This window comes from Diceros bicornis, chromosome 41 (genome assembly GCF_020826845.1).
Source record: "Diceros bicornis minor isolate mBicDic1 chromosome 41, mDicBic1.mat.cur, whole genome shotgun sequence".
Classification (NCBI taxonomy): Eukaryota; Metazoa; Chordata; class Mammalia; order Perissodactyla; family Rhinocerotidae; genus Diceros; species Diceros bicornis.
In genome coordinates, this window is record NC_080780.1 from 6,785,920 (window position 1) to 6,812,684 (window position 26,765).

A 26,765-nucleotide genomic window follows, 5' to 3' on the forward strand; every position below is an offset into this window, starting at 1 on the left:
GTGAGATACATAATCCTGTTTCTGACTCTTTTTAGTCGGTACTGTTTTTTTAAAACATCACCCCTATTGCCATCAAACATTGTATCTGTGGCTCTGGCACGGATCGCTGTCTGTCTATAAGCAAATTCATGAACCATCTCAGAACGCCGGTTGCCTGGTCCATAAAATAGGGACCACGATTCGGCCAGCACGTGACTGCAGGCGGAGGCCCGGGGCGCGGTGCGGGGTGGGAAGACCTGCCCCGCCCAGGTGCTCAGCCCCCGCAGCCACGACTCACCTACGGAAATGCTGCTGTCAAGGGCTCTCATTAACGTTAAAAAGCTGCATGTTGATGTAAAAACACCAACTTTTAAAAGTGGGTAGCTTATTGAAAAGAAATTTAAATCCACATGGGCTACACGAAATGGTCTTCGGTGGCTTTCCTGTGCCGAGGTCCCTGTTGTGCGCGCCTCCGCCGCAGGGTCTGTGCACGGACTCGTCTCGCCCCTCACGCAGCCCTCTGTCAAATGCCACTTCATCACATACGCTTTACCCGACCTCTCTGTCTCAAACCATTGGGCAATGACGGTATGGGCCCGCCGAGGTGTCTCCCTGGCACATTCCTTTCGACCTTCCAGCTCCCAGGTGTTCCCCAAGCTTCTCACCTGACCCCCTCTCCTCTCCCTTCCTAAGCCCTTCCCTCGAATCTCTTCATCACATGGACTTCAATCTGCACTGGCCCGTATTTCATTTTATTTAGTTTCTTCGTTGACTTTGCTTCTATTTTATTTACTGGAAACGCTGTCCGTGGCTGAGACTTGGCGAGCCCAGGGACAATATTTCTCAGTTTCGGCGCCCCGGTGCTCAAAACCGAATCCCTTCCAATTAACCTGTGCCCTTGCCTCCCTTGTTGTTCTTGGTCTGCAGGAGGCTGCCCCAAAGCAGACACGGTTCCAAGAGCACCGCTGCGGTGCAGCTCCTGGGGTGGGGTCTGGACGGGTGTGGGAGGGCTTGGTCCTCACGCCCCCTGCAGGCAGGGCAGTACTCAACACCGGACCTGCGCGGAGGGAGAGCAACTTCTGTGTAGGGACAACAAATCGGGAGGGCTCTTAGGGTACAGTGAGATCAAAAGAAAACAGAAGCGTGATGAGAATCAATCAAATCAGATGTAGACGGCATACTAAAGATTATAAATTTAAAATAAGCTGACCTGATTTAAATCCCTAAATATTAGCCTTATGGCTTTAACTAGACTAGTCATTTCCTATGAGCACTGTTATGGGCTGGATTGTGTCCCCTCCCTAAAATTCCTATGCTGAAGCCCTGACCCCCAGGACCTCAGAATGTGACTGGGTTTGGAGACAGAGTCTTTAAAGTGGTGATTAAGTTAAATGAAGTCATGTCTAGGCCCTAATCCAATAAGACTGGTGTCCTTATAAGAGGAGGAAATTTGGTCACAGACGTACAGAGGGACAACCATGTGAGGACAGAGGGAGAAGATGGCCATCTACACGCGGAGGGGAGAGGCCTCAGGCAGGAGAAACCAACCCTGCCCACACCTTGGTCTCAGACCTCCAGCCTCCAGAATTGTGAGGAAATAAGTCTCTGTTGTTTAAACCACCCAGTACACCGTACTTGGTTAGAGCCGCCCCAGCGAGGTAATATAAGCACTCTGCCTAAAACAGTAGATACGAGCAATTTTTATGTTAAAACACAAATCCTTCAAAATGAAATTCTATCAGTCATCATTCATGTCGTCTTTATGATATCATGGAACAAATCCTTGGGTTTGGGAGAGACCTGATTTTCCCAGATGCATGAAATCACCCCAAAGTCCTTGACAATTATTCTGTCCAGCACCCCCACTAGCTCGAGAGAGAAAGTACATTCTCTATTATAATTTAAAGTTTTACTCATTGATTTATTTGGCTTTCAAACCCTCAGGCGGGTAGGAAGCTCGTCAAATATTGACAACGCTTCTCATTTCCACCTCCAGGAGATAACCAATCGCTCTTCTCTGCAGCAAAATTTTACATACTGGGGGCCACTCTTGTGTCTTATGGCTTTGTGGTTAATTCTTTTCTACAGGCTAATAACCCTCAGTCCTCTTGCCCTTCTCCAAACAACACTGCCTCATTTCTGTATTTTCTTCGTCTCCTCTGTATGTCACCTCCACTTTGTCAAATTTCCCTTTGCAGGCTGGTGCCTGATGTGAACGCAGGATGCCAGGGAGGACCCTGCTGAGACAGATTAAAACACAGCCGCCAGCTCTCGTCGCATCCACTCCTGAGTGTCTGTGGCAGCCAGGCCACGCTCCGTGAGAAAGCACATTTTCTCTCATCCTTTACTTATTCACCAGCTTTTTGGACCCAAGTGCAGGATGCTACATTTATTATATTCATCCTTATCTCAACATTGGGATCATAGATCGGTGGTGCAAAATACTTTTGATCCCTGATGGCTTTAGGTTCCCATCTGTAGGAGGGGGCAATAATGTCAGTACCCTCCTCGTGGGCTGCTGTGGGGGTCCAGCGACCTACATTACATAAAGGGCGTTGAAGGGAGCCGGCACTCACCAGCGCTCAGTAAGCATCTATTTCTGATATTATTTTTTACCCAAGTGATGAGTAAAACGTCACGGCACACCACAAGCCCTCCTCTGGTCAGCACGGCCCGGCGGCACTCTCGGTCACCATCACTGCAGCCCCCAACAGCCCGCAGCTCCTCGGTCCGGGCCGGTTTTGTGGCTTTCTCTGCCAGATGCCTCACCGACAACTAAGGCTGCTGTGTGACTTGCACTAGGAGGCCAGCGACCCCTCACAAAACAAAGGCCTCCCGGACCGGACTCCCACTGGCTCTCTGCTGGGACCCCTGCTGGCTCTGTGAAGGGCTGGCTGCTCTGGACCCACAATCTGACCTCCACCTCCCTTAGTCTTTGCAGCTGACCAAATACCCCAGCAGAACAGAGTTACATTTCAGTCCAAATTAAGGTTTGAAAATGGGGACTTTTGACACACTGTATAAACTATCCTTAAAGTGTTGCACTTTAGGTAAAATAGACAAACACAACCACACGAACACAATAGAACACTAATGTCCATAGAAGGTATAGCTTTTATCAATTTTGATGAGTATTTCACACAAAGTTAAGTCTGAAATGCCCATATAATAATTGGTTTTAAAATCAGCTATCGAAAGTTTAGAGAAAAGACTGAAAAAGAGAATTTGATTTGAACAGAAGTAAAGCACTGGAAATGTGGTTTATCTTGAGATAAACTAGTGCAAGGGCAAACAGACTATCTGGTCTATGGGAGAACCGACTTCAGTTGGATTGTGTGGGAGCTGTCTCCTCACCCTTCTATGGTGAAAAACCATTCATACTGAATTACATATGTAATTCCATACTGAACAATTTTGCACAAAATTCATGCAAAGCCTCTTGGTCCTAAGATTGATTAACCAACTTCTCACTGGAATAAATTTCACAGAACTACTGTCCAGTGTTCCGTGCCACCCCAGTCGTTTCTTTCAACATCACCCGTGTCATGGAACGTCATCCACTTTCATTTCAGAATTCCTTGTCTTGCTCTAAGTATAACCAACGTGAGTGTGGCACTGCTGTTAAGAATTCCCGGGCAACTTCTTAGCAAATAGAATCACTGTTGTTTTTCCTTAGCAAGTGCTTTTAAGCATTTAGACTTAGATTTGTTACACATCTAAGGATAAAAACACAGAAGCAACGGAATTAGAAATATGTACTGAAATTTCCTTGCGTTGTTTTTGTTAATGGTAGATAAATCAAATTACTGATTTTCTCAGTTAGTCTTCTCTTTTCTTTTGCCAATGTATTGCAATAGTATGTTCTAGATAACAGTATGCAACTGTTTACCAAGAATTCCACCTATGGTTCGAAAACAGAAGCAAGTAGTGAGCACGTGATGCATGTGCTCCCCCAGCTCTGGTTCCTCACCTGCCAGCTTCTTTCATATCAGCCACTATTCTAAAGAGCAGTGGGTACAGGGTGATTAACATCTGACGCACAGGGAAACTTACCACATGGCAGAGCAGTCAAAATTCACCAAAAGCCATTTGTGAGGATTAAAGTTAAATGAATCCGCAAACTGCCAAGGAATAATAAAAACGAAAAGAAGACATTTTAATTGTTATTGTTCAGTTATAAAACAAGACTCCATACATAACAATTAACAGTTTGTATTCTCAAATGAAAGACAGCGAGACCACGCAGAGGAGAATAAGTACCTGAGACCGTGAGGTTTGGCACAGGGTCAATTGAGAAGGCCTGCGCTTGGGAGCTCTCTGGGGCAGCCACCTGACCTCTCGGAGCCTCTCTTTATTCATTTTCAAGTTGGAATAACAAATCATTCCCCATGAAACGTGAAGCTAATATAGATCTGATTCTGGGCTGAAACACAGCAGGAGGAGGAGAGCTTCGGAGTCAGAGAATGGGGGTTGGCATCCCGGCTCAACTGTTTGCTCCCTGTGGCCTGGAGTGGGACTATCTGCTTTGTGGAGAAGTCGTGAACTTGCCGCCACGAGCTCCTCAGCATAACTCCTGACATGGAATGAATCTTCCCGTGCAAATGTTGCTGATTTGTGGTTGTAAAGCCAGCCAGGTGGTGGCCCCAGGGAACCAAGGAATGAAAACAGGGCTACTGATTTCCAGCAGCTCCTAGTTAAGTGGGGAAATGGGACAAGAAAGCAGCCATCAGAATGCAATATGAAAATGACCGTCAGGTAGCCTTAAACCAGGCTCTCTGCACAGAGGTGGAGGGCAGGGACTCGCAGAGTTGGGCCGGGCTGTGCCACGGAGGGGCCTGCAGCAGGGCACCCCACAGAACTAGCAAGGCTTGAGGTCCGCTGGGCATGAAGGCCATCGGGTCAAGGACTCATGGGCCTGACTGGCAGTCCTTGAGACACAGCGCCAGGTGCCCAGATGATGTCCAGAAAGTGTTTATCAGGAAAGTGAAATGAAGAATCTCATTCTTTTTGTGATGGAAAGAGCACAGGGTTTGGAGTAAGCCCCAGATGCTGGCCTTAGTTCTTGCATGTCTAGCCAAGGGCCCTCGGTGCAGAAATTCTACAGGAACTTGTAAGTGAGGGATTGGAATGAGATAGTGTCTAGAACCTTCCCATTAACACCTCCTGCTATTTGTGTGTTCATCCTCATTTGGTGTAAGGCTATCACATTCAAATCAAGGGCTGCATTTTGAGGACCCTGGATCATTCAGAATCCCAAAGCGTAATCCAAGACCAAGCTAACAAAGGGTGTGGGGGGTTTCTGTCACCCAGGAGGTGACACCAACCCCCTGGCAGCAACATGAACTCAGTTCACAGTTCCATGGGATCTCCCGTTTTGAAACCGTGCGAGCCCCAGCTTATTTTTAATTGGGAAGATTCATAGTTCTACTTTTCCTCATAAAAGGAGATGTTATTAATATTTTATGTTGCATACTTTCAAATTTCTATAGTCTAAAGTCACATAAAATGTATCCACAGTATATTTCAAACTACTAGGCTATTTGGAATAATCAGAGTTTTAATTCACGTGTACTATGTCTGGAAATTGTACTGATCTGGCCTATGAAATACTTTATGCCTGCAGTTCTTTCAGCTTCACGAACTTGCAAAGTTCTCAGAATGTATGTATCATCATAAAGAATGGAAAAGTGAAAATTTCCTAACTAACCTACAGTAACCAGGATCACCTCAGTTTTCTTTTAATCGATTGGTTCTTTAATCAACCTTGACATGCTAGGTCAACAACTCTTCTCATTTACCTAAATATTTTATTTATTTATTTATTTATTTATTTATTTAGTGTGTGTGTGTGTGTGTGTGTGTGTGTGTGTGTGTGTGTGAGTGAGGAAGCTTGGCCATGAGCTAATACCCGTTGCCAATCTTCCTCTTTTTGCTAAGGAAGATCAGCCCTGAGCTAACAGCTGTGCCCATCTTCCTCTATTTTGTATACGGGATGCCTCCACAGCGTGGCTTGACGAGTGGTCTGCCGGTCCATGCCTGGGATCCAAACCCACAAACCCTGGGCCGCCGAAGCAGAGTGTGCAAACTTAACCACTACACCACCGGGCTGTCCCTATTCTTCTTTATTTTTAAAGACAAGATCCAAGTTCACTGTACTCCTAACAATAACAGCTCCCCTTGTTGGAAGCCGGTGGGTAACAACCACCACCAACTGGTGCTAGCATCACTCATCAATTTTAGGTGCCACCATATTTTCAAGCAGAGAATAAGAGATTTCAATTAGTAAGAGTGGCCAAGGAGGGTACTCTGCATGTTCACTGAGCTATCATAAGTGGTGAGTTCTTGCATTTTTCAAAACGCATGCCCTGGTTTCTCGTTTGGCTGATGAACAGGATCTGGGTCCAGCTGGAGGGCCAGTCATACGGCCACATGGCTAAATCCACGACTGAAGCAGAAATAGAGGCAGTGGCCATCGTAAGGCCCCAGTCTGGCTGAATGTCCTAATGGGAAATTTTGAAATCTTCCCAAGGCTTTGTGACAACTCTTCTCTACTTGGTTCGAAGGATGAGCACTGAGGAGGCAGCTCAGGGGCCAGGTGGGCGCCAGCAGGGAGACACTTGCTCAGCTGATGGTAACCTCACAGTGCACTCTGGGGCAGCAGACTCATTTCCTTCCAGGTTTCAATAAAAGTAATTTTGAGAAAGAAACAGGATATTACAAGGAGTTTCATTTGTTGATAAAAGGAAATAAAAGGTGAAAGAACTGCTTTGTTTGTTGGGAATTTTATTAGTTCCCTCCTGGGGGCTGGTCTGTTTAAACGTCTTTCATTACCAGCTGCGCTGTGTTCCTCCTGCTGACAGAGAAAGGCTCTTATCTCCAGGGAAGGGCCAGGACAGGATATTATAGCCCCTTATCTGACCAGCTGAGCAGCAAGGCCCCCGCCAGGCAGGGAACGAGAGTCGGCAATAATGCGGGAAAATGGGAACGACTCATTGTTGGGCATGAAATCCTGTCTGCTGCTGATATGATCTCACTGCAGTGCCCGCCGCTGTGGTGGTCTGACAATTAGGCACCTCCTATGAAAGGTGAAACCTCAAGTTGTTGGCTCCCTGGGATGAGAAGAGTTGTAGTAGGAAAAGATGGTGAAATCCTAAACCTGCTACTCAGAGTTAGAAGGAGCATCTGGCCCCGATCGTGCCCTGAGGGGAGGCACAAAAATCCCCTTGAACGCTTTGCCCTTCTTCCCCTGAGCCTGCAAGGGAGACATCCCTAGTGATGTGTATCATCTCCATTAGAAAAGGTATTTATATGGCCTAGAGATTTATTCTTCGTTTCCAGCACCAAACACCCAACAACACAAGCTATCAGCAGATCAGCAGTGTACTGCAGAGGGCTGGGGTTAGCATCCATTATCAGAACTTCTCACACACTGCACCCACCCCAAGTATTTACAGAGGCCTTTGGAAACTCCATTTCCCAGCCCCCCCAGGATTGATCTAAGCCTTAGCATACATTCAGTGATCAATAAGCAATCATTGAATGAATGAGTGAATAAATGAATGAATATGATGGAGATATAAACCAGAATGCTACTTTATTTATTAGTAGTAAGGGGATTATGCTTTCCAAAGATGGAAACATTTGTATTCTACACCGCTGACCCCCACTTTTCTGGTATTACGGCATTATGAGAATCCAAATTAGTAATTAGAGAATTGATTGGCAGCATGATATGAGCAGAGAGAGGTTTTGAAGGACAGTTTCCGCAGGCCATGGTGAAAAATAATAATAGCATCTAATGCATGCACAGTGCTTACTGTGTGCCAGACACTGTTTATAAGCCCTTTAAATATTAACTCCTCTGATCTTTACAACAACCCCTCAAAGGAGGTGTCATTACTAAATCCATTTTGTGAAGTGTAGAGAGGATATGAACCTGCCCAGAGGGACCCGGCTAGTCCTAGAGTAAAGCTGGGATTCAGATAGACAGTCTAATGCAAAGACTGTGCTCATAATCCCTGGACCATGCAGGAGCGAGGTCTCATGAAATCCCTCGCCTCTGAACGCAAAGCCAATGCCGGTGCTCCTCTGGTTTATTATCTCCTTCCCAAATCTGCCTCTCTGGATTCATTGTTGCACTTATATCTGAGTTCCTGGTGAGGAGGACCTTCCTGGCTCTTGAGCTGCCTCCAACAATAAAATCCTGGTTGAGTCTGAAATAACACATCAGAGCACATTCATAAGGTCATTTCTTTGTGTTAACTCTGCACCATGTTATATTACGCAGCCCTGTGGAGAAGCAGAGAATTGGTTGATAATTTTGATGGCTATTTCTCAAAAGAAGAGTTTTAGTTGGCATTACAGGCCACATTTTACAAATTCTGGAAGTGGCATAGGACATTTGACTGTGCTGGTAGCTGCTCATTCAATATTTGTTACGGTGAATGGCGTGTTCAGTTGCAGGGTCAGAACATGACTATCATATTGAACCAGATTGTATGGAACTGCGGGTCAGAATTTTAAGTTACTCTTCCTTCTGAAATGCATTAAGATTTTATTTTTGTTCCTAAATATTTTCCCACAGTTTTATAAGCTAAAATCTGTCCTGTCATGACAGCTCTGCCCAGGATTTGTGCAGACTGGAAAAGAGCTGTAAACATCAGGTGCATTTCGAGAAGACAAGCTGTATGGCCAGGAAGTTTCTCAACCTCTGTCACAACGAGGTATAATTTCCAATAATCACTGAAATTGGTTTGAAAATAATTTGCTGAAACAAACCACAACAGTGAAAAATAGCATGTCACATCTTTATAAGAAGTCACTGATAACATAGTGCTTTTAAAAAATGATCTTATTAAGAGCACACCCACCTCTACTCCATTTAGAAGTGGCCGGAACTCAGGGCAGATGAAGGCGCTGCCCGCATAGGCAGCATCAACGTGCAGCCACATGTCCTCCTTGATACCTAAAGTCCGGAAGAGACTTGTGAGTTCTCAAATGGATGCCCTGGTCACATGGGGTCTGATGACCGGCCTCGTCCTGTCCCAGCGCCCTTCCTGTATGTAGTCGATCAAGAGCATTGGTTGGCCTGATTTCTGGCTCCCTAACAGGCTCCTCTGTTCTGAAGGCGATGAAGCTGAGGGCAGAGGTCATGTGCTACTGGCCCTGCATGGTGCCTGGCACAGACCCAGCACTCAGTGAATTCGTGAAAGATGAGGGAAATGGAGCAATTGCACTGCTCCTCTGCTCAGCACAGCTCTAAGGGACCAGCACACCCTAACCCCTGCAGGCTTATTTGCCTGCATTTTATCCCAGTTACACCACTTTTCTCTGCCCTCCCCCATCTCACCCACCTGGAATTTTCTTCCAGATTCTCTTGGCTCATCCGTTCTAGAGTCCTTCCCCACAAACATCACTTGAGGAAGATTCCAGTAGACAATCCACACTGATTTCCCTCTGCCCCATTCCATCCCCACACAAAGTGTCGTCATTTATTTTACGATTTCTGAAATCATCCCTGGCTCCTTTCCTGCATATGACTTTTGTTTTCCAACCATACTGGATAGCCTTGCAGGAAGGGACCGAGTCTTACTCTGGACATGGAAGACTGTCCTGTTTAAATGCACTCCTTTGATTTGAACATACCTACGTTCAACTCCTACCTCCAGTTGCCCAGCAACTGTATGGCCTTATCTCCCTCCTAGAAACCTCATTCTCCTCCCAGGCAAAGGGAGAGGAAAATAGCACCCATACCTTGAGGGATCAGTGAGAGAACATTGCTAATGTGCCTGTACACAGAGTTAGTGAGAAATGCATGTGTTCATCGTGGTTATTCTCTCCCTCAGCTAAGTGCCCACTTAGCACGGTCATGAAATACACAAGCATCTCCGAGAGGGAGCAGGGTCCTTCTCTTACAGGTAAGGATGCCACCCCAGGAGCACTGGGTCAGGGCCACTTGGAGGGATTAGTCAGCACCTGCCAAGTGCCTTTGTGCTGATTGATGGGCTCATGGTTCCCTTTTTCATACATGATGCTGGTTAATCATACATGATACTATGAGGAGTGATGACAATTCTGCACTCGCTGATAAAAACTTGGAAGAGGAATTTCAAAGCCTTAATTCAGTTTGATCTTCAGGATTGAAGAGATTAAAGCCCATGGTTGGATGGAGATCAAATGTGTCCCAAGCATGTGTGATATTGCCACGGAGGATCATGGTGCATTGAGGCCAAACAAACTGAAGCGTGTTTGATGAGTGAAGAGAGTCTGGGTTCATCCCCTCAAGTGGACAAGCCTTACCAGGTGCCCGCAGAGCCCCACATGGACATGGCAGTGAACCAGAAAGAGCACAAGCCTTAGGATGGTATGGAGTTTCTCCTTGGAAACGACAGGACAGCCACTGTTGCTGTAGCTCGGATACGCTGTACGGTCGAGGGAAACTTCAGATTCACTTACAAGATGGGCATAAAATCTCAGAGCAAGTCTCTGCGTTCCGCGGGGCTGTTTGGGCTGGTCCCAGACCGTTGGTGAGGGAGCCCCATGTTCTATTAGGGGCACTTTGGTGGAATTTGAGATGCTCATGTCTGTGTTCAGTTCAGGACTGTCAGATGAGGGGTGAGGGGGCAGAGCAAGATCCTGGGGTCTGAACGCACAGAGGAGTCACAAAAGACACAAGCCATGAGGGCGGGAGGAGAGGGACAGAATCTACAAGTGGCAGACAGGCTTCTCTTTCTCCGTCACCCCTTATGTCCTCCTCCCTTAGCCATCACCCTCATGAGAGGGAATATTTCTTTCATAAGACATTGTAAAAACCACAACCATCAGTGTTAACCAGGCCTTCTCTGGGACAGACAGAGGGGAGAAGATCTGGCCCAGAACCCCCAGAAGGGGGCCAGAATGATGCCAACCCCCAAGGCTCGGTCACTCCAGAGTACATCAAAGACCCGGGGAGGGGCAGTGGGTAGGGAAAGACCGAGGGGCCTCAGGGGGCACCAGAGGAAGGTGTGCAGTGAAGAATTAACTTTATCTCAAAAGAGGCCTGGCCTTTGCCATCAGCTCCTGGGAGGTGACCTCTAGGTCCTGGAATGCCCTGCCTGATAGGAGTATTTTCCTGCCTGGGGCTTTGGCCCCCAGAGGGTATAACACGATTTGTAATGGGGGCTTTGGGCCATGCCACATCACTTCTGACTTCTGGAGGAACTAGAGACTACAGGTATTAGCCGGACCTCGGGAGGGCCCGGAGACTGAAGGTTAGTCATGTGGGCAGTGTGTCACTGAGCCCCGATAAAACTCTGGACACTGAAGGCTCGGGCGAGCTTCCCTGGCAGGGAGGTACTCACTCTGTGCATATCGTCATGCATCTTGGCTGGGGCAATTAGCCAGCCATGACCTCACAAGAGAGGATGACCAGAAGCTCCCTTGCCCCATGTGTCTCCTACCTGGAATAAAGTGTAACCATGGGTATGCATTCAGGGATTTCTGTGAGCCCTTCTGGCGGATTGTCAAACCTGAGGGTGGTTTGGGGAATCTCTGAACTCAGAATTGGTGTCAGAAGCAAGGGTGGTCTTTGAGGGACTGGGTTCCCTCTAACCATGTACTTGGTCTAAAACTCCCAGAGAAGGAACTTATAGATGCTCATGGAGAGTAGACTCCTAATAGGCTTCTCTCCTTTCCATCGGGAGGTAAAAAGCCATGTCACCACCTCTGCATCTCGAGTCTCATATGTGATCTGTCGACAGCGCGACCTGCCTTCGGGCCCCTCTGCGTATTGCAGGCGTCTCTAGGAGTCTGGCAGGCACTGACTCCCTGAGGCCAGAGCACGGGAGTTGCATGCCCCAGGACAAGGTCAACAAGGTCACGTGAGGCAAGGCCACCTCAGCCGGGAGCTTTCAGATGTCTCCAACAGGGAGGGGCAGCTTCCACACCTCTCCTGCTGCCAGCGCCAGTTTCCTTATGAGGCTGCCATGAACAGCAGCGGCCAGGCCTCGCTGCCTCGTCAGCTGCATCCCTCTCCCAGCCATCCTGGCGTCACCGGAGGGGGCTGTGGTTGCCGGGCCGCCGCGCTCCCCCCCCCCCGCACTCCCCGAGACGCCTGCCCTCAGCTTCCCACTCTCACACCTCCTGCCTGTCTGCCTTCAACTCTCTGCTTCCTGTGTCTCATTGTCTTCTCAGTAAAACCTGCCAGGAAATTCAATTGATCAGTCCAAGTGGACCAATTGAAACAGTCTCTCTGGTAGATCATTTTAAAAGGAACTAAAAAGAAAATGCCTTTTCTAAAGCAGCAGTTTAGAGAAAACCATCTTCTGATGTGTCCTCTTGGTCAAATGATGGTGAATGAATAATTTATCTGAATTATTTTAGTGTTTATTCTAATCATACCATAGAACAAGGTCAGCTCAGGATCCCAGAACAGTCCTGTTGGAAGTTGAAGAACGCTAAATATGTGAAGATAGTCAAGTAAATGGTGTCAGAGGAGGGAAAGTGGGTAAACAGGTGCTTGCTACTAATGGGTAGCGATAGCATCATCAGTAATATATACAATTGTCAAAACTCCCCTCATGTATGAACTCTGCAGTGAGGGGAAGAGCTTGGGCATTCACCCGTGTCAGCTCCCTCAGCCAGCCGCAGGACAGCCTCTGTGTTTGGCACCAAACACATCACAAATCAAGCTCTGCCCACAGCCCCTAGAGCTGGGAGCAGAGGGAGCTCCAGGTCAGCAAACAGCCCATGCTGGCTCCTCTCGGTGGGCCAAGAATGACAGGTGCCTCCCGCTGGCTGTCATCTCCCTGGGCCAGCAGGCGGCCAGCCCTGGGGCTCCAGAGACCACAAGGCTGTGTGGTCTCTGCCCTGCAGAAGACCTCAGCCCTCTAAATCCAATAGCCTCGGGAATTACATGAGCCGACCACGGTCCAGGACATCCAGTTCTCAGCCTGACATCTGAGTCAGGGGGGCTCCAAGCAGCTTGGCCCAGCTGACAAGGGTTTGCAGCTGACAAGGCCAACGCCATGGCTGGAGTCTTGAGTCAGCCAGTTCTGTCCCTTCTCCCCAGCCCCAGGCCATGCCTGACTGCCTTCTGCCAGCTGTTCTTACAGATGTCTGCCACAGGTCATAAATGGTGGAGCGAAAACCCGTGTGGATGGGCAAATCTACACCCTCAGCCACTTGGCAGGGCTGGTCATGGGCACCACCTTCCTCGTAGCACGAGCGATACACTACCTTTGTCTCACACACTTTTCGTGCATTAATTCATCCTCTAAAGAGCCCTGTGAGGGAAGTGTTTCATTTTACAATTACAAGTGTTGTTTTCCTCTCCGTTTACAGATGGGGAAATGAAGCTCAGAACTGAAGGCATGTGGCTTTAAGCGGTGGGCCTGGGCTGCGCCGCAGCTGCTCTGTGGCCAGGGCTGTTACCCCAGGGCTCTCGGCATGGGAGAAGACGGTCCCTTCTCCCAGGTATGACCACAGGCGGACCCCGGATTAGGAGAGGAGAGAAACGTGCTGGGTTTATGCAGACCGGCAGTGAGCCAGCGCCAGCAGTTACCATGATATCTGGCACAAGCCACAAATGTGTGATCTGAGGGCCTGAACAGCCTCCGGGTGACACCCAGACCGTTCAGGTGATCAGCTCCACCGTCTCGTGGCAGCAGCTGTGGGAGTGGAGTGTTCCCACTCCCTGAGTGACAGAGAAAGGGGAGGTCCGTGAGCCGGTGCCACTGCCTAAGGAGAGGTCTCAGTCACAGAAAGCCCTCCCAGGTCTGCTGAGTTTCCGGAGCCACATGTTAAAGGGGAAACTTTAGGAACATAGCTGCTTATTCACATTTTACCTTTTGAAAACATTGAATTCTCATCTCTATGAGAAAACCTAAGGGCTCTAAGTGAGGGAGGAGGTGAGAGGGGCCCAGTAAAACACGTAGAGCACAGTCTCCTTTGGAGAGATCCAGGTTTTTTGTATTGATTTGCTTAATCACTTTAAGCAATTTGCTTAACTACATTCAGTAATTCCAAGAAGGCTAAAAAGGATACGCCAGAAGACAATTTTAGGACAGATAATTCTCACGTGGTGCATGTACACCAGCCTCATGCGAGGGTGCTTGCTCTAAGAGTCTGAAGAATTTATTCTCCTCAACGGGGCAACAGAGCCTGGCAATCTGATACCACTGTCTGACATATATTAGCCCAATTAGATTAGTCCAAATTCTGAGTTTGTGAAGATTAAGCTAATGGGGTTTGTGTTACTGCAAATACAAGGCAAGTTTGGCAAACCAGCATAATATCAAGTTTTATTATGTTAATATTATAATATATTTTTATTAATATATAATTATATATAAATATATAGTAATATATATTATATTATGACACATGATATACTATAATGTTAGGTTGATATTATGGAGGAGGAGAGCCCAAAGAGGAAGGTCTACCAAAGTTCCTACATATTGAGAACATTTTCCAAAAGAAAATTTAATTCGATACTTACAGATAGGACCCACTTCTAAGAGATTGTCAAAGGAGCAGCAAGATGTGGTCCCCAGGGTAGCCACCACCTGTAGAGTGAAAAGCAGACCTCCTTTTCAGCTCCCACGTCTTAGTCACTCCCGTAACCTCCACCTGCACAACCATGGCCCCCCCGGGGGGGGGGGCAGAGACTCTAATGTGGTTCTCAGTGAAGTCTGCTAGATGGAGAGGGAAATCTGTGAATGCATATTTAACATTTGCATGGAAGCACCATACGGGTTGAGAGAAACAGATCTGCTGACAGAAAACTAGGCTGTGCTTAGAAACAGCGTTTGCACAAGATTTCCGTGGGGCGCAGAGGCAAAAATGAAGCCCTAGACCACATGGGCAGCGTTTCCTGTGCTCTGCTTGATTCATGGAAGTACATATAATGACTATAAGATTACCATTCCTTCCATGAAGTATAAAGTCTGCGTTTTTTTCTTAGTTTGGTGTGTGTGTGCACACAGAGTGCAGAGCAAGCACACGGGCAGTAATACGCATGCCAGCAGGGCTGGTCCTGCTCAAGACATTGTAGAATGTGCTTCTAGAACAGCCTTTGGGGTCAATTCAGAGCCACCCCAAGAGTTTGACCTGCAGTATCACTCACTGGCTTTCATCTGCTGCCTATCTCTCTCTGAACCATACTGTTCCCAAAGATTAACCCCAACTCTCAAAAGATGAAGATTGCTCTCCTAACGAGATCCATCAGAAAGCCCTACCGAGGCTGAAAATAACTCTTAGAGGGGTGTTCTGAGAAAGCGTTCTGCGCTGTTGGTCTGGAGACTGCGGCCCCAGTATTCCGGGGCTGGCTCTTGCTCTCTGAGAACCTGGTAGCGCTGTGATAACACGTGCACAACCTGACTTGTGTCGTTCCCACACACGAGGCTGTCTCTCCCTCTAGACACACGAAGCTCTTGAAACCAAGGTCTGCATCTTCTTTCTTTGTATTGCTAGGAATTTTCACTTTGCTGCACACGGAATAGGTGCTGAAACACGTGCGGAATGCAAACTCTCTCCAAATGGTCAAAAAGCCTATTATGTTTACAAAACCAACAAGCCTAATCGATTTATGATGCCGGGTGCTGTCTGGATCATGAAATTTCTCCTTCCATGTGACGAGCGTGAAACTTCATTCAGTCTGGGCAGTCTTTATCGAGGCCCCACTAAGACCACAGCAATGCTACGTGCCCTGAGAATGGAGATGGAGAGGTGAAAGACTCAATCTAGCAAACTTGAGAACCGGGTTGGAGGCCTTTCTGGTTCCATTTCACTTACAACCACTTGACTTTGACTTGAAAATCAAATGCGCCTCTCAGAGAGAGTGACGTGCTCTTGCCAGGGGGGCATCATATCCGCCCTCTGGTTGGCTCAGCTGACAGGCCCCGGCCCTCTGCTCGCACAGTCACCTGGACTGGAGAGTGGTCCTGGTTGGGGACTAGAGTTGTCCCTGCCCAGTGGCAGGAAGTGGTTCCAGAGCAGGTCCTGGCTGCACTCTGGCAGGGCTCAGCTATCAGTGGGGTGTCACCAAGGGGACTCAGGCTCCCAAAGGGGTTTCTCTCAGGAGCAGCAGGTACAATGTTTTAAAATGTTTTATTCTTATTCAGGTATGGCAAGGTCAACAGCTCAGGAGGCTATTGCCATTGAAAAAACAGCATGTTATCCTTGCAGCTCCCAAGAGGAGGGGGCATACAATTCCGCGCAAGGCCACACAGGGAAGCACCAGGGTGGACTGGGAGGCAGAAGGAGTGAGGGGAAACCGTGGGCAAGAGCCTTTACTGGAGTTTCCGCAGGAAGGAATGGGTGAGGCAGGGTAAGCAGGCTTAAGATTGGCTAATGTGAATTGTTTCAGCGGGCTGTGGGGTGTGGGGCCGTCCCTGGTTGTCTGGTACCTGCCTTGGGGTGATCAGGGCAGATGGATAGTGGCCTGGAATGTAATAGCCTGATACAGGACGCAGTGGGCCAGATGGGCTCTGGGTTGCTTGGTTTGCGTACGAAAGTCTCACTTGCAGGCCCGTCCTTTACTAACTCTAGGAATTGGCTCGCCTGGGGAGGCACAGTCCCTCCAGAGTCAGCAGGGCTCCTGAGATGTCAAAGCATCAGAAATACAGAAAATAAAAAGGCACGATGAAGACACAGACAATTAAGCCAAGCACTTGGGACAAAAAGAGCTGGGTTGGAGGCCCAGCTCTGTGTCACACCGGCATCACACAGGGCACCTCACGTGGGCCCTGCCCAGTCTGTGAGGTCTCAGTAGTTTCAGCTCCGCGCCTCCACTCCTTCCGTGGCGCCCTCGGCCCTCTTCCTCTTCACCTCTGTGCGCGCCCTCCCCATTTCAAGCTTCAAGCATTCTCCACACTTGCTACATTTTGACAAGATGAGTAATTTAATGGGAATTCAAGTCAGTGTGGTATTTTTCTCTGGTATTTGCAATTTCTTCCTGATACATAACTAAATACCAAAGTGCTTTGTCTAAGGCGCCTGGCTTAGTGGGTAGAGCATGGGACTGTTAAGATGCTTTGTCTATGTTCTTAAAAGAATAGTAAAAATTATGTAGTTTAGAAAAACCACAGGATGATTCAACCACTGAATATTGCTTGCAATTTATTTTCTTCATCTTCAGAGTCTCTTAGGAATGACATATCTGTAGGTCGGCAATTCCTTCAGTATCATCTTATCTTCCTCAGTTAAATCGGAATTGAATTAAATGCAATAACTTCTGTTTTTAAAAGTACACATATATTAAATATCCTTTTTTTTTTTTTCAATTTTTTTCCCCCCGAAGCCCTAGTAGATAGTTGTACGTCATAGCTGCACATCCTTCTAGTTGCTGTATGTGGGACGCGGCCTCAGCATGGCCGGAGAAGCAGTGTGTCGGTGCGCGCCCGGAATCCCAACCCCGGCCGCCAGCAGCGGAGCGCACACACCCAACCGCTAAGCCACGGGGCCGGCCCTAAATATCCTCTTGTTAAAATTATTTTCTGCCTATTACTGTGTGCACAGAAGAGTGTCTAAAATGATGTTCACCAAATATTAATACTGCTTATCTCTTAAGATGAGATTTTGGTTAACATAAACCTTTATTCTTAGATTTTTGTGTGATTATTGACGTCTTTGCTCTGGGCATGGAGCATATTTATAAAAACAATAAAATCCTGCCTTGTCCTTGGAGTGGCCTTCGTTGAACATAAGAATAGGTGATATTTTCCAAGGGCCTGTTCTGCCAGGCCTGGCGCTGGGAGCTTTGCAGATATTATATTCAGTCGTCACAACAACCTTACAAGATGCGTGTGTGATCCCTACTTTACAGTTGACCTAAGTGAGACCCCCGAAGCTGGGTCCTTCAGGACAGACAGGAGCAGACCAAGATGTGAACCCAGGTGTGGTTAGCACTTCTTGTCCTGCCAGTTAAATGACCCAGTGCCCAGGGCCATGCCAGAGGCCTTTCCAACCAACCCAAGCCCTTGGCAGCCCACAAGGGAGGCCCATGGGAGAGGGTAGTGATCCAGGCTCTCAGCAAGGATGTGCCAGGCTGGCGAGGTGGCAAGGCCCTCCCTGTGTGCTCAGTGTTCTAGATGACTAAGAGTCAGCTTGTCCTAATTCTCAGAAGCCACTTTAAAGCCCAGCACCTGCTCTGCTCGGGGCTCTGATTACCCCAGCTCAGCTCAGTGACGCTAACCTGATTTCAGCCGCTCTGCAGAGGCATAATCAAATTTGTGCAGGAGGAGGGAGGGAGGGGGACGGTGCAGGCGCCCCATCTCCAAGAGCCCGCGGCGGCATTCCTACTGCCCAGTACGCATCCCCTTCTGGAGGCAGAGCCTCCTCTCCTGCCTTCCTTCCTGTCAACCGGCCTGCTTTGCTCAGATATGCGCCTCGCAGGCAAAGCCCTCTGCCTTTGGCCTGACCTTATCAAGTAGAGAAGATGAATATCACAAGGAAGAAAGGGAAACTGTCACAAGCCCCAAGCGAGTTCATGGAGGCGCAGAGATTCAGCTTTCTCGGTTCAAACTTGCCAAATGTGCCCCTTGCTGTCAGCAGTGGGTCTTGAAGTTTGAGGGGTCTGCAACCCCTTTGGGAATGTAGTGAAGGCTAAGGGTCTGCATCTCAGAACTGTGCATAGAGTGATTATGCGTGTGCAGAATTATAACCACTAGATATACAGTTTCAACGGAACAACAGGGCAATAAGGCAAAGGGAAAGCTACAGCCCCTACCGGTCTGGGCGGGCCTCTCTTTGGCTTCACTGTCTCTTGGCTGCCTGTTCAAACTAACAAACCGGCTGCCGCTCCTTGACTATGCTGTGATATTGCACAGCTCTACCTCTGCAGTACTCTTTTCTTCAACAAGAAAGGCACGTCCCTCATGAGCGCTGCCTGCCTACCCTCTAGGGCAGGGCTTATGTGTTATCTGTTAGTGAAAGCCTTCCCTGATCCCCTCTACAGAGCTAAGCGCACGCACCCTCTACCCCTCATCTGCGTGCATAGTTTCTCATCAAATGGTGCAAAGATTGGGGAACACATTTGTCTTCCCGCTAAGAACCGTCCCATGAAGAAGGGGACCATGGCTCTTTACAAAGCCCCAGGGGCTGGCACAGGAGGTGGTCTGAAGGAAACATATTTGATAATGTAGGAACGTGTGCACGGATGAGCCAGGAAACTTCCCTCTGCTCCAAAACACAGGACTGGCCCTTGTCTGTGGTTTCTGTCAGCAGAATGTCACAGATGCCCCAAATATATTCCGGAATTTTGGTCTTTAGAGCAAAATTCCAACAGTGGTGCATTCATTGAGTGCCCCACCTTCTTTTAAAAAAATAAAAATTTGGGGGCCGGCCCCTTGGTATAGTGGTTAAGTTCAGTGTGCTCTGCTTCAGCAGCCTGGGTTCATGGGTTTGGATCCCGGGCATGGACCTACACCACTCATCAGTCATGCTGTGGCAGCAACCCACATACAAAATAGAGGAAGATTGGCATGGATGTTATCTCAGGGCAAATCTTCCTCAAGCAAAAAAAAAAAAAAAAAATAGGAAGATTGGCAACAGATGCTATCTAAGGGAGAATCTTCCTCAGCAAAAATAAATGAATAAATAAATAAAAATTTGGTTTTGTTGCTCTGGATAAAGGTGTGGTCTTCTCTTCAATACTTGTCTCTCTCCTTCTCACCTGGCTTCTTCACTTGAGCATATAAATATCATCAGCCTTCATTTCAGCACACCTTCCGTTGTCCCACCCTTACAGCCACTGACTATTTCTCTCCTTTCCTTCACAGGCAACTTCTTTACAAAGAAATCTATTCCTCCATTTCTCATTCCTTCATTAGCTCAGTGGAATCTGAATTTCACCCCGGCCACCCTAGTAAACCTACTTCTACGAAGTTCACCAATTACCTCCTCTTAGCAAAACAAATAAGGCATCTGTCAGTCCTAATATCACTCAGCATCTCCTGCCTTCAGGACACTATCCTGTGGGGCTTGGATCCCCCACCTCCCTGATTCTCTTTCTCAGTTTCCTTCCTGGGCTCCTCTCTCTCGACCCATCTTTAGCTGTTGGTGTTCTCTCCTAGGCCTCTTCTCTCAAGCAGACTCCGTGGGCTGCCTCATCATTCCCAGTGACATTGGAACCACCCAAACTCATCTGTGTGTCTGGTTCAGACCTCTCTTCTTATGTGAACTCAACTATCTTGGGTGACATCTCTGCTTAGATGTGCAAACCTTCAACTTGTATGAGAATGAGCTTATCATCTTCTCTCCCAAGCCTGTGCTCCTTCTCTTTCTTAGCTCTCTCTATATCTCATATCTCAAGGAATGGAATAGCAGAACCATCTAAGGGAGAGATGTGGAAGTCATTCTGATCTCCTCCTTCACTTCCTGCATTCAGTTAGTTACCAATTCCTTCGTCAATGTTTCTCAAATCCATTCCTTTCATGTCATATCCATTGCCATGATTTTCATTCACATCCTCACAATCCTCAACTAATTGTCACAGAGGATTTAATCTCTCTGCTTCTTGTCTCACCTCTCACCAATCTGTCCATCACACCAACCATCCTTAATCATTTTTTTTGCCCTGACACACGTGATGAGTAACTTTTACATCATAAATACACACCCACAGGCAAATCCAGATTCTGATAGGACTCAATGAATATTTTTCAAATAAGTAACGTTCTAAAATAATTCATAATCTCTACACATGTTGCCCGTTAATTGCTAATGACCACTCATAACGGCTGAAGGATCAGTAAGATAGGCCATGAGAGTGACAGCAGCTCCACTTCCCCCGTTCCCACCCAAATAAAGCCATTCAAATGTGTCAAATGTGCAATGTTATGTTTATAGGGTAACTTCGAACTGATGCAAACTGAAAAAAATCACCCCAATTTTAGGCCTTTATTAAAATGGACAACTTGAGGCACATTTCACTATGAAGCTCTATGTGCCAGGGCTTCACAGCCCCATAATGTGCCCCTCGGCACAGTGAAAATACAAATATGGTCGTGGCTCTCTTCAGCCTAAAACTCCTTCAGTGACTGCACACTGCTCTTACGGAAAAGCCCATCATCATCATGTGCTGGTCCCTGCATGGCCTCCTCACCGCCCACCTCCTACATCCCGCCATTCACCTCATCTCCAGGCAATGAAGACCCTCACAGTTGCTCAGACCTGCCAGTGGCTCTCTCCCTGCCCTTCTAAGGACAGCAGTGCGATGCAGTGATTGAAACAGGAGCTTTGGAATCACATCACAGCGCAACCTGCCCACTTTACTGCCTTCACAAGTTCTGAACTCTCTCTCTGCGTCAGTGGGCTGGGATACAGTAGATTGTCATTGCTATTTCCTTTCACTAGAAGCCTTTTTTTGCCTAAGCTGCCCCCACACCCCTTCTCTTGACCTCCATCCCTCACTCTTTCAAGACTATTGCTCCTGTGGCAACTTTTCCCTGACCCTATCTTCCCACAGTGAAATTGCTGAGATTGCTTCTAGCACAGATCACACTGTACTTTGTTGCAAACGACCGTTCACTTAACGTCTCCATCTAGCCAATAAGATCCTTGAGAGCCCCCCTTCATCTCAGTACCCACTGGCCCGGCAGGTAGCAGATGCTCAATAAATATTTGTCACATGAATGACTGACTAAGTGAATAAACATGGAATTGTTGCATATTCCATCATGATAAGCTTAGAAATATAATGAGTGGAAGGATCTGGCACCTACTGCTAAGGCCATGGATTTGTCCACATCTGGCTTGAGAGCCCACAAATGAGGATTATAAAACGTAGTCAATGTAGATGCCTCCTAAACGACATATATAAAATGTCCCAACAAGGGCCTTGGGCACCCTGAAGATCTCACAAATGATGCTTTATTTCAAAGTACTCGTAAACACAGAGGCACAGAGTAGTGGCCAAAGTGAAAGACCACACCGTCTTCTGAAACCCCATCATGGAATCATGAGAGCATTCGATTCTTCTTTCCTTTGTGTAGAATCGTAAATATGTGATAAATATGTATGTGTTTTTAGTATAACTTTTTATAGAAAATATCTGAACAACAGAGATAACAAAACTTATTTTCTAATGATTCCTGAGCGCAGACCACGAAAGCTTATATTTTATAAAATAATTTGGAAAGAAGAGACAAATTTCTCTCTCCTTCTTTCTCAGAATCCCTACAACTTTCTATATCGTTGTATTACTCACTACATACATTTGAATTTTTATCAAAGATGAAGAAAAAAATACTAAAAGAGATTAAAGCTATTGACTTTGGAGAGGGAATATCACAGCTGAGGAGGATGGTATTGTTCAGTAGACCCCTGGTTTTGGTGTTACTGTTGAAGGACACACAGAACTAATTAACTATGAAGCCAGGTGTATATACAACTTTAATTAAAACATGAATTTTAATGTAAGTAAAAACTTAGATTCTAATGAGAGAACACAAAAATGGGCAAAAGGGAGCAGGGGAAATTCCTAATAAATAATACAACAGTCTCCTGCTCACCAATATCACCACCATTAGATTTCCTTCAGTAGAAGTCTCTATTTTAGAATATTTTTAATAACTTTTATAAAGCAACTTTTGAGGTAAATTTGTGTGACCTTTCTGGCGAAGAATATGGCAGTTTCAAAAGCCTTGGGAAAAACTATACTTTTGATCAAACAATTCCCCCACTAGTAATTGTTCCTAAGGAATTACTGACAGATGTAAGATTAATTAATTAATTAATTTTTTAAATGCACCAGTAACTACCAGAAAGAATAGAAGATCGATAACCCAAATGTTTAACACTAGGATATTGCTAGAATATATATGTATATATTTGAATTCCTCTCAAAGGCATTATATTTCACTTATTTACATTACATGGATATGTGTGTGTGTGTGTGTATTACACACACACATATAGAGAGAGAGAGAGATAATATATAAGGACCTGAAGAAATTCTCATAATATATGAAGTGAAAAAATAAATTTACAAATCAGTGTCCACAACACGATCTTAATTTTGTTTAAAATAACTATATGTAAATGTGTGCAGAGAAACAGTCTAAAAGGATATAAACCAAAATGGTAAAGGCGTTTTTCCTTTAATTTTTATATGCCTTTTTAGATTCTCCTATGATTATCAAATTTTATGAGGTGATTAATACCCTTATAGTAAGAAAAATTGATACAATAATTTTAAAAACAAAACTTTTTCTTCATTAATAATATACCATTGTTTTAATTTGCATTTCCAGTTTAGCTTTCAGCTAACTGATGAAGAAGCTTATAGCAAACTACCAGTTCCAGAACAAGCAGCTGGAAAATCCAAACCACATCAGAGTGAAGGCATCAAAGAACTGCAGAGGCAGCCAAGAATTGAGGAGCCAAGATCCAAGAGAGAAGCGAAACTCACTAGTGAGCCTGACATTCTGCCCACTACTTTCCCCTCTGGGCCTGTGCTGATTCTCAAGCCTCCCTGTGCTGAGAGGCTGTGACGTGAGGTGAAGGGCCTGGCGTAGAAGCCGAGAGGCCAGCAGGGCTTTTGAGAACTTCCCAGGGCAGGAGACACATTGGAGCCTGAGCCTGCCGTGACAGCGAGGACTTGAGGGGCCAAGATGCCAGCAGGAAAGAGATTCAGAGAATTGCTCCTGAGGTGCTGCACTACACTGCCCATCAAGGTATTTTCTACTTCTTGCGCTGAGAAAGAAAGAGGCCAAGAGGAAAAGCAAGAAAAGAGATGAAAAGCCAAGCAAAATTTTCAACAGTCTGATGAAGTGGGAAGACAGAAATTGGAGTCTAGACCTACCGATGACAAGGGGCCCTGGCAGACACCACACTGTTAGGAGGGCAACACGACGGGAAGAGGAGCAAAGCAGAGGTAGTCAGAGTTGAGGAAGCCAGAGCGCAGCTGTGTGCAAGCTCAGACCCTCGCTGACTTGAAGGAGTCTTTCATTTCCATAGCTTCCTGGCTTAAAGGAGTCTTTCATTTCTATAGCTTCCTACCAGAGGCCAAGGTGAGTCCTCTCTAGAGAAAAATAACATAACCCAAAATCTCCATAACTTTTTATACACCATGTTTGACACTGAAAAAAATACCAGCTATATCAAGAAACAGAACTAGAAGAACAAGAGAAACAAAAAAATAGAAAGTAGATGCACAGATGTACAGACATTGGAGTTAGCAGATGATGCACTGTAAAATAATTATGATTAATATGTTCAATAAAAAAGATGGAAAATTTCACCAGAGAACAAGAATCTATTAAAGGAATCAAATGAAAAGTCTAGAATTAAAATTTTTAATATTTATTATCCCTCACAATTAGGTGGAAATTAAGACATTTTCAGATGAAGAAAAACTAAGAAAATTTCTCAGCAGCAGACTTCTCTAATAATGGCTAAAGAAAATTATCTAGACAAAAAGAAAATGATAAAAAAGAAAAAAGGAATCTTGGAACATTGAGAAGGAAGAATGAAGAATGGAAATAACAAAAATATGAGTAAGTACCATTGACTTTCCTTCTCTTCAGTATTTTAATTTGATGGCTGAAGCAAAAAAAGTATAACACTGTCTGATGTGGTTCTCGACAGAAGTAGAAGCAATATTTAAAACCATTATATTATACATGGGAAAGTGTAAAGGAACTACGGAAGGTTATGCGTCAGTTTTTATTCAAATTGGTAAGATGATGACACCGGTAGACTTTGATAAGTCACATGTATATAATATAATAATTAGAGCAACCACTAAAAAAGCTGTAGAGATACGCTCAAAAAATCTATAGATAAATCCAAATAAAATTCTAAAGAATGTTCAAGTAGCCAACAGGAAGGAAGAAAAAACAAAATGGAGAAACGAAAAACAGAGAGAACAAACAGAAAATTTTTAAAAAGGCAGGCTTAGGCCTAACATACAAATAATTACATTAAATATAAACCGTCTAAATGCCTCAGTTTACTGCAAATATAATGATATATGTAGTTTGAAAGTAAAATAATTGAAAAAATATATCATGCAAACGTTAATCAAAAAAAGTGGTGGTTATATTAAATCAGATAAAGTAGACTTCAGAGCAAAGAATATTATCAGAGCAGAAAAGGATATTAATCAATAATAGAGTCAATCAAGATGACCTATTCATCCTTAGTGTGTATGCACCAAACAAAAAGGCTGCAAAATTTGTGAATCCAAAATTTATAGATTTGAAAGGAGAAATAGACAAATTCACAATATTGGTCAAATACTATAATACTCCTCTTTCAATAATTGACAGAACATCTAGACAGAAAATCAGCAAGGATACAGAAAAACTCAATAAGACCATCAACCAAGAGGATCTAATACACATTTGTAGAACACTCCACCCCACAGGAGAATACACATTCTTTTTAAGCACCTATGGATCATATACCAAGATAGGCTGTATCTTGAGCCATAAAAAATCTTCAATAAATTGAAGATTTAATTGAAATCATATAGAATGTGTTCTATGACCACAATGGAATCAAACTAGAAATCAATGACAGAAATATAGTAAAGAAAATCTCCAAACACTTGGAAATAACACACTTCTAAACAACTGCATGTCAATATAACAGGGAAAATTCCCAACACTTGGAAACAAAATTATATACTTCAAAACAACCCATGGGTCAAAAAGGAAGCCTCAAGATAAATTTTTAAATGTATTTGAACTAAATGAAGATGAAAACAAAATATATCAAAATGTGTGGACCATAGCTTAAAAAAGTGTTGACACAGAAATTTGTAGCACTACATACTTACATTAGAAAAGAAAAAAGTCTCAAATCAACAATCTAAGCCTCAAGAAACTAGAAAAAGAACAAAATAAGCCCAAAGCAAGCAGATAAAAAGAAGTAATAAAGATAAGAACAGAAATAAATTAAATTTTTAAAAAATAGAATAAAATAATGAAACTAAAAGCTGATCCTTTATAAAGATCAAAACTCTATTAAGACTTACAAAGAAATAAAGAGGAAAGAGATAAATATTAGGAATGAATGGAGATATCAGTATAAACCCCATGCGTCAAAAGGGTAGTAAAGGAATACTATAAACAATTTTATCCAAATTTGTTCACAGCTTGGATAAAATGGATCAAACCTTCAAAAATTGCAAACCACCACAACAAATTCATTATGAAATAGATAATTTGAATAGACCTATACTTACTAAGGAAATTGAATTAACAATTTAAAATTCTCCCAACAAATATATCTCCTGGTCCAGATGGTTTCATTGAAGAATAATACCAGATGTTTAAACAAGAATTAACATCAATTCTATACAATCTCTTCCAGAAAACAGAAGAGGAGGGAACTACTTCCTAAGTCATTTTATGAAGGCAATACTAACCTAATATTAAAACCAGAACAAGACAGTAAAAAGGGAAAACAATAAACCAATATCACTCATGAATATAGAAGCAAAAATCCTTAAAATATTAGCATTTAGAATCCAGCAAAATATAAAAGGAATTATAGGCTATGAACAAGTGGGATTTATTCCAGGATGCAAGGCTGGTTCAATATTTGAAATTCAATCAATGTAACACACCTTATTAACAGACTAACAAAGAAAACCACATGATCACATAAATTGATGCCGAAAAATCATTTGAAAAAATTCAACGCCTATTCATGATAAAAATTCTAAGAATTTTAGGAATAGAGAGAAACTTTCTCAACTTGATAAAGAAGATCTATAAAAAACCTACAGCTGACATCATACTTAATGGTGAAAAACTAAATATATTTACCTTAACATTGGGAACAGATAAGAATGT

General features: G+C 44.9%; 1 protein-coding gene across 1 annotated transcript in view; it reads right to left on the reverse strand.

Annotated features, from left to right (window-relative positions):
- DDC (dopa decarboxylase) overlaps positions 1–26,765 on the reverse strand; it is an 83,681-nt gene that overhangs the window by 21,207 nt on the left and 35,709 nt on the right. Inside the window, exons 6-8 of the mRNA XM_058534798.1 lie at positions 14,459–14,525; positions 8,850–8,944; positions 4,033–4,100 (exon numbers count right to left, since the gene is read on the reverse strand). Of these exons, the coding sequence (XP_058390781.1) occupies positions 4,033–4,100; positions 8,850–8,944; positions 14,459–14,525 (230 nt within the window). The remainder of the gene's footprint in view (positions 1–4,032; positions 4,101–8,849; positions 8,945–14,458; positions 14,526–26,765) is intronic.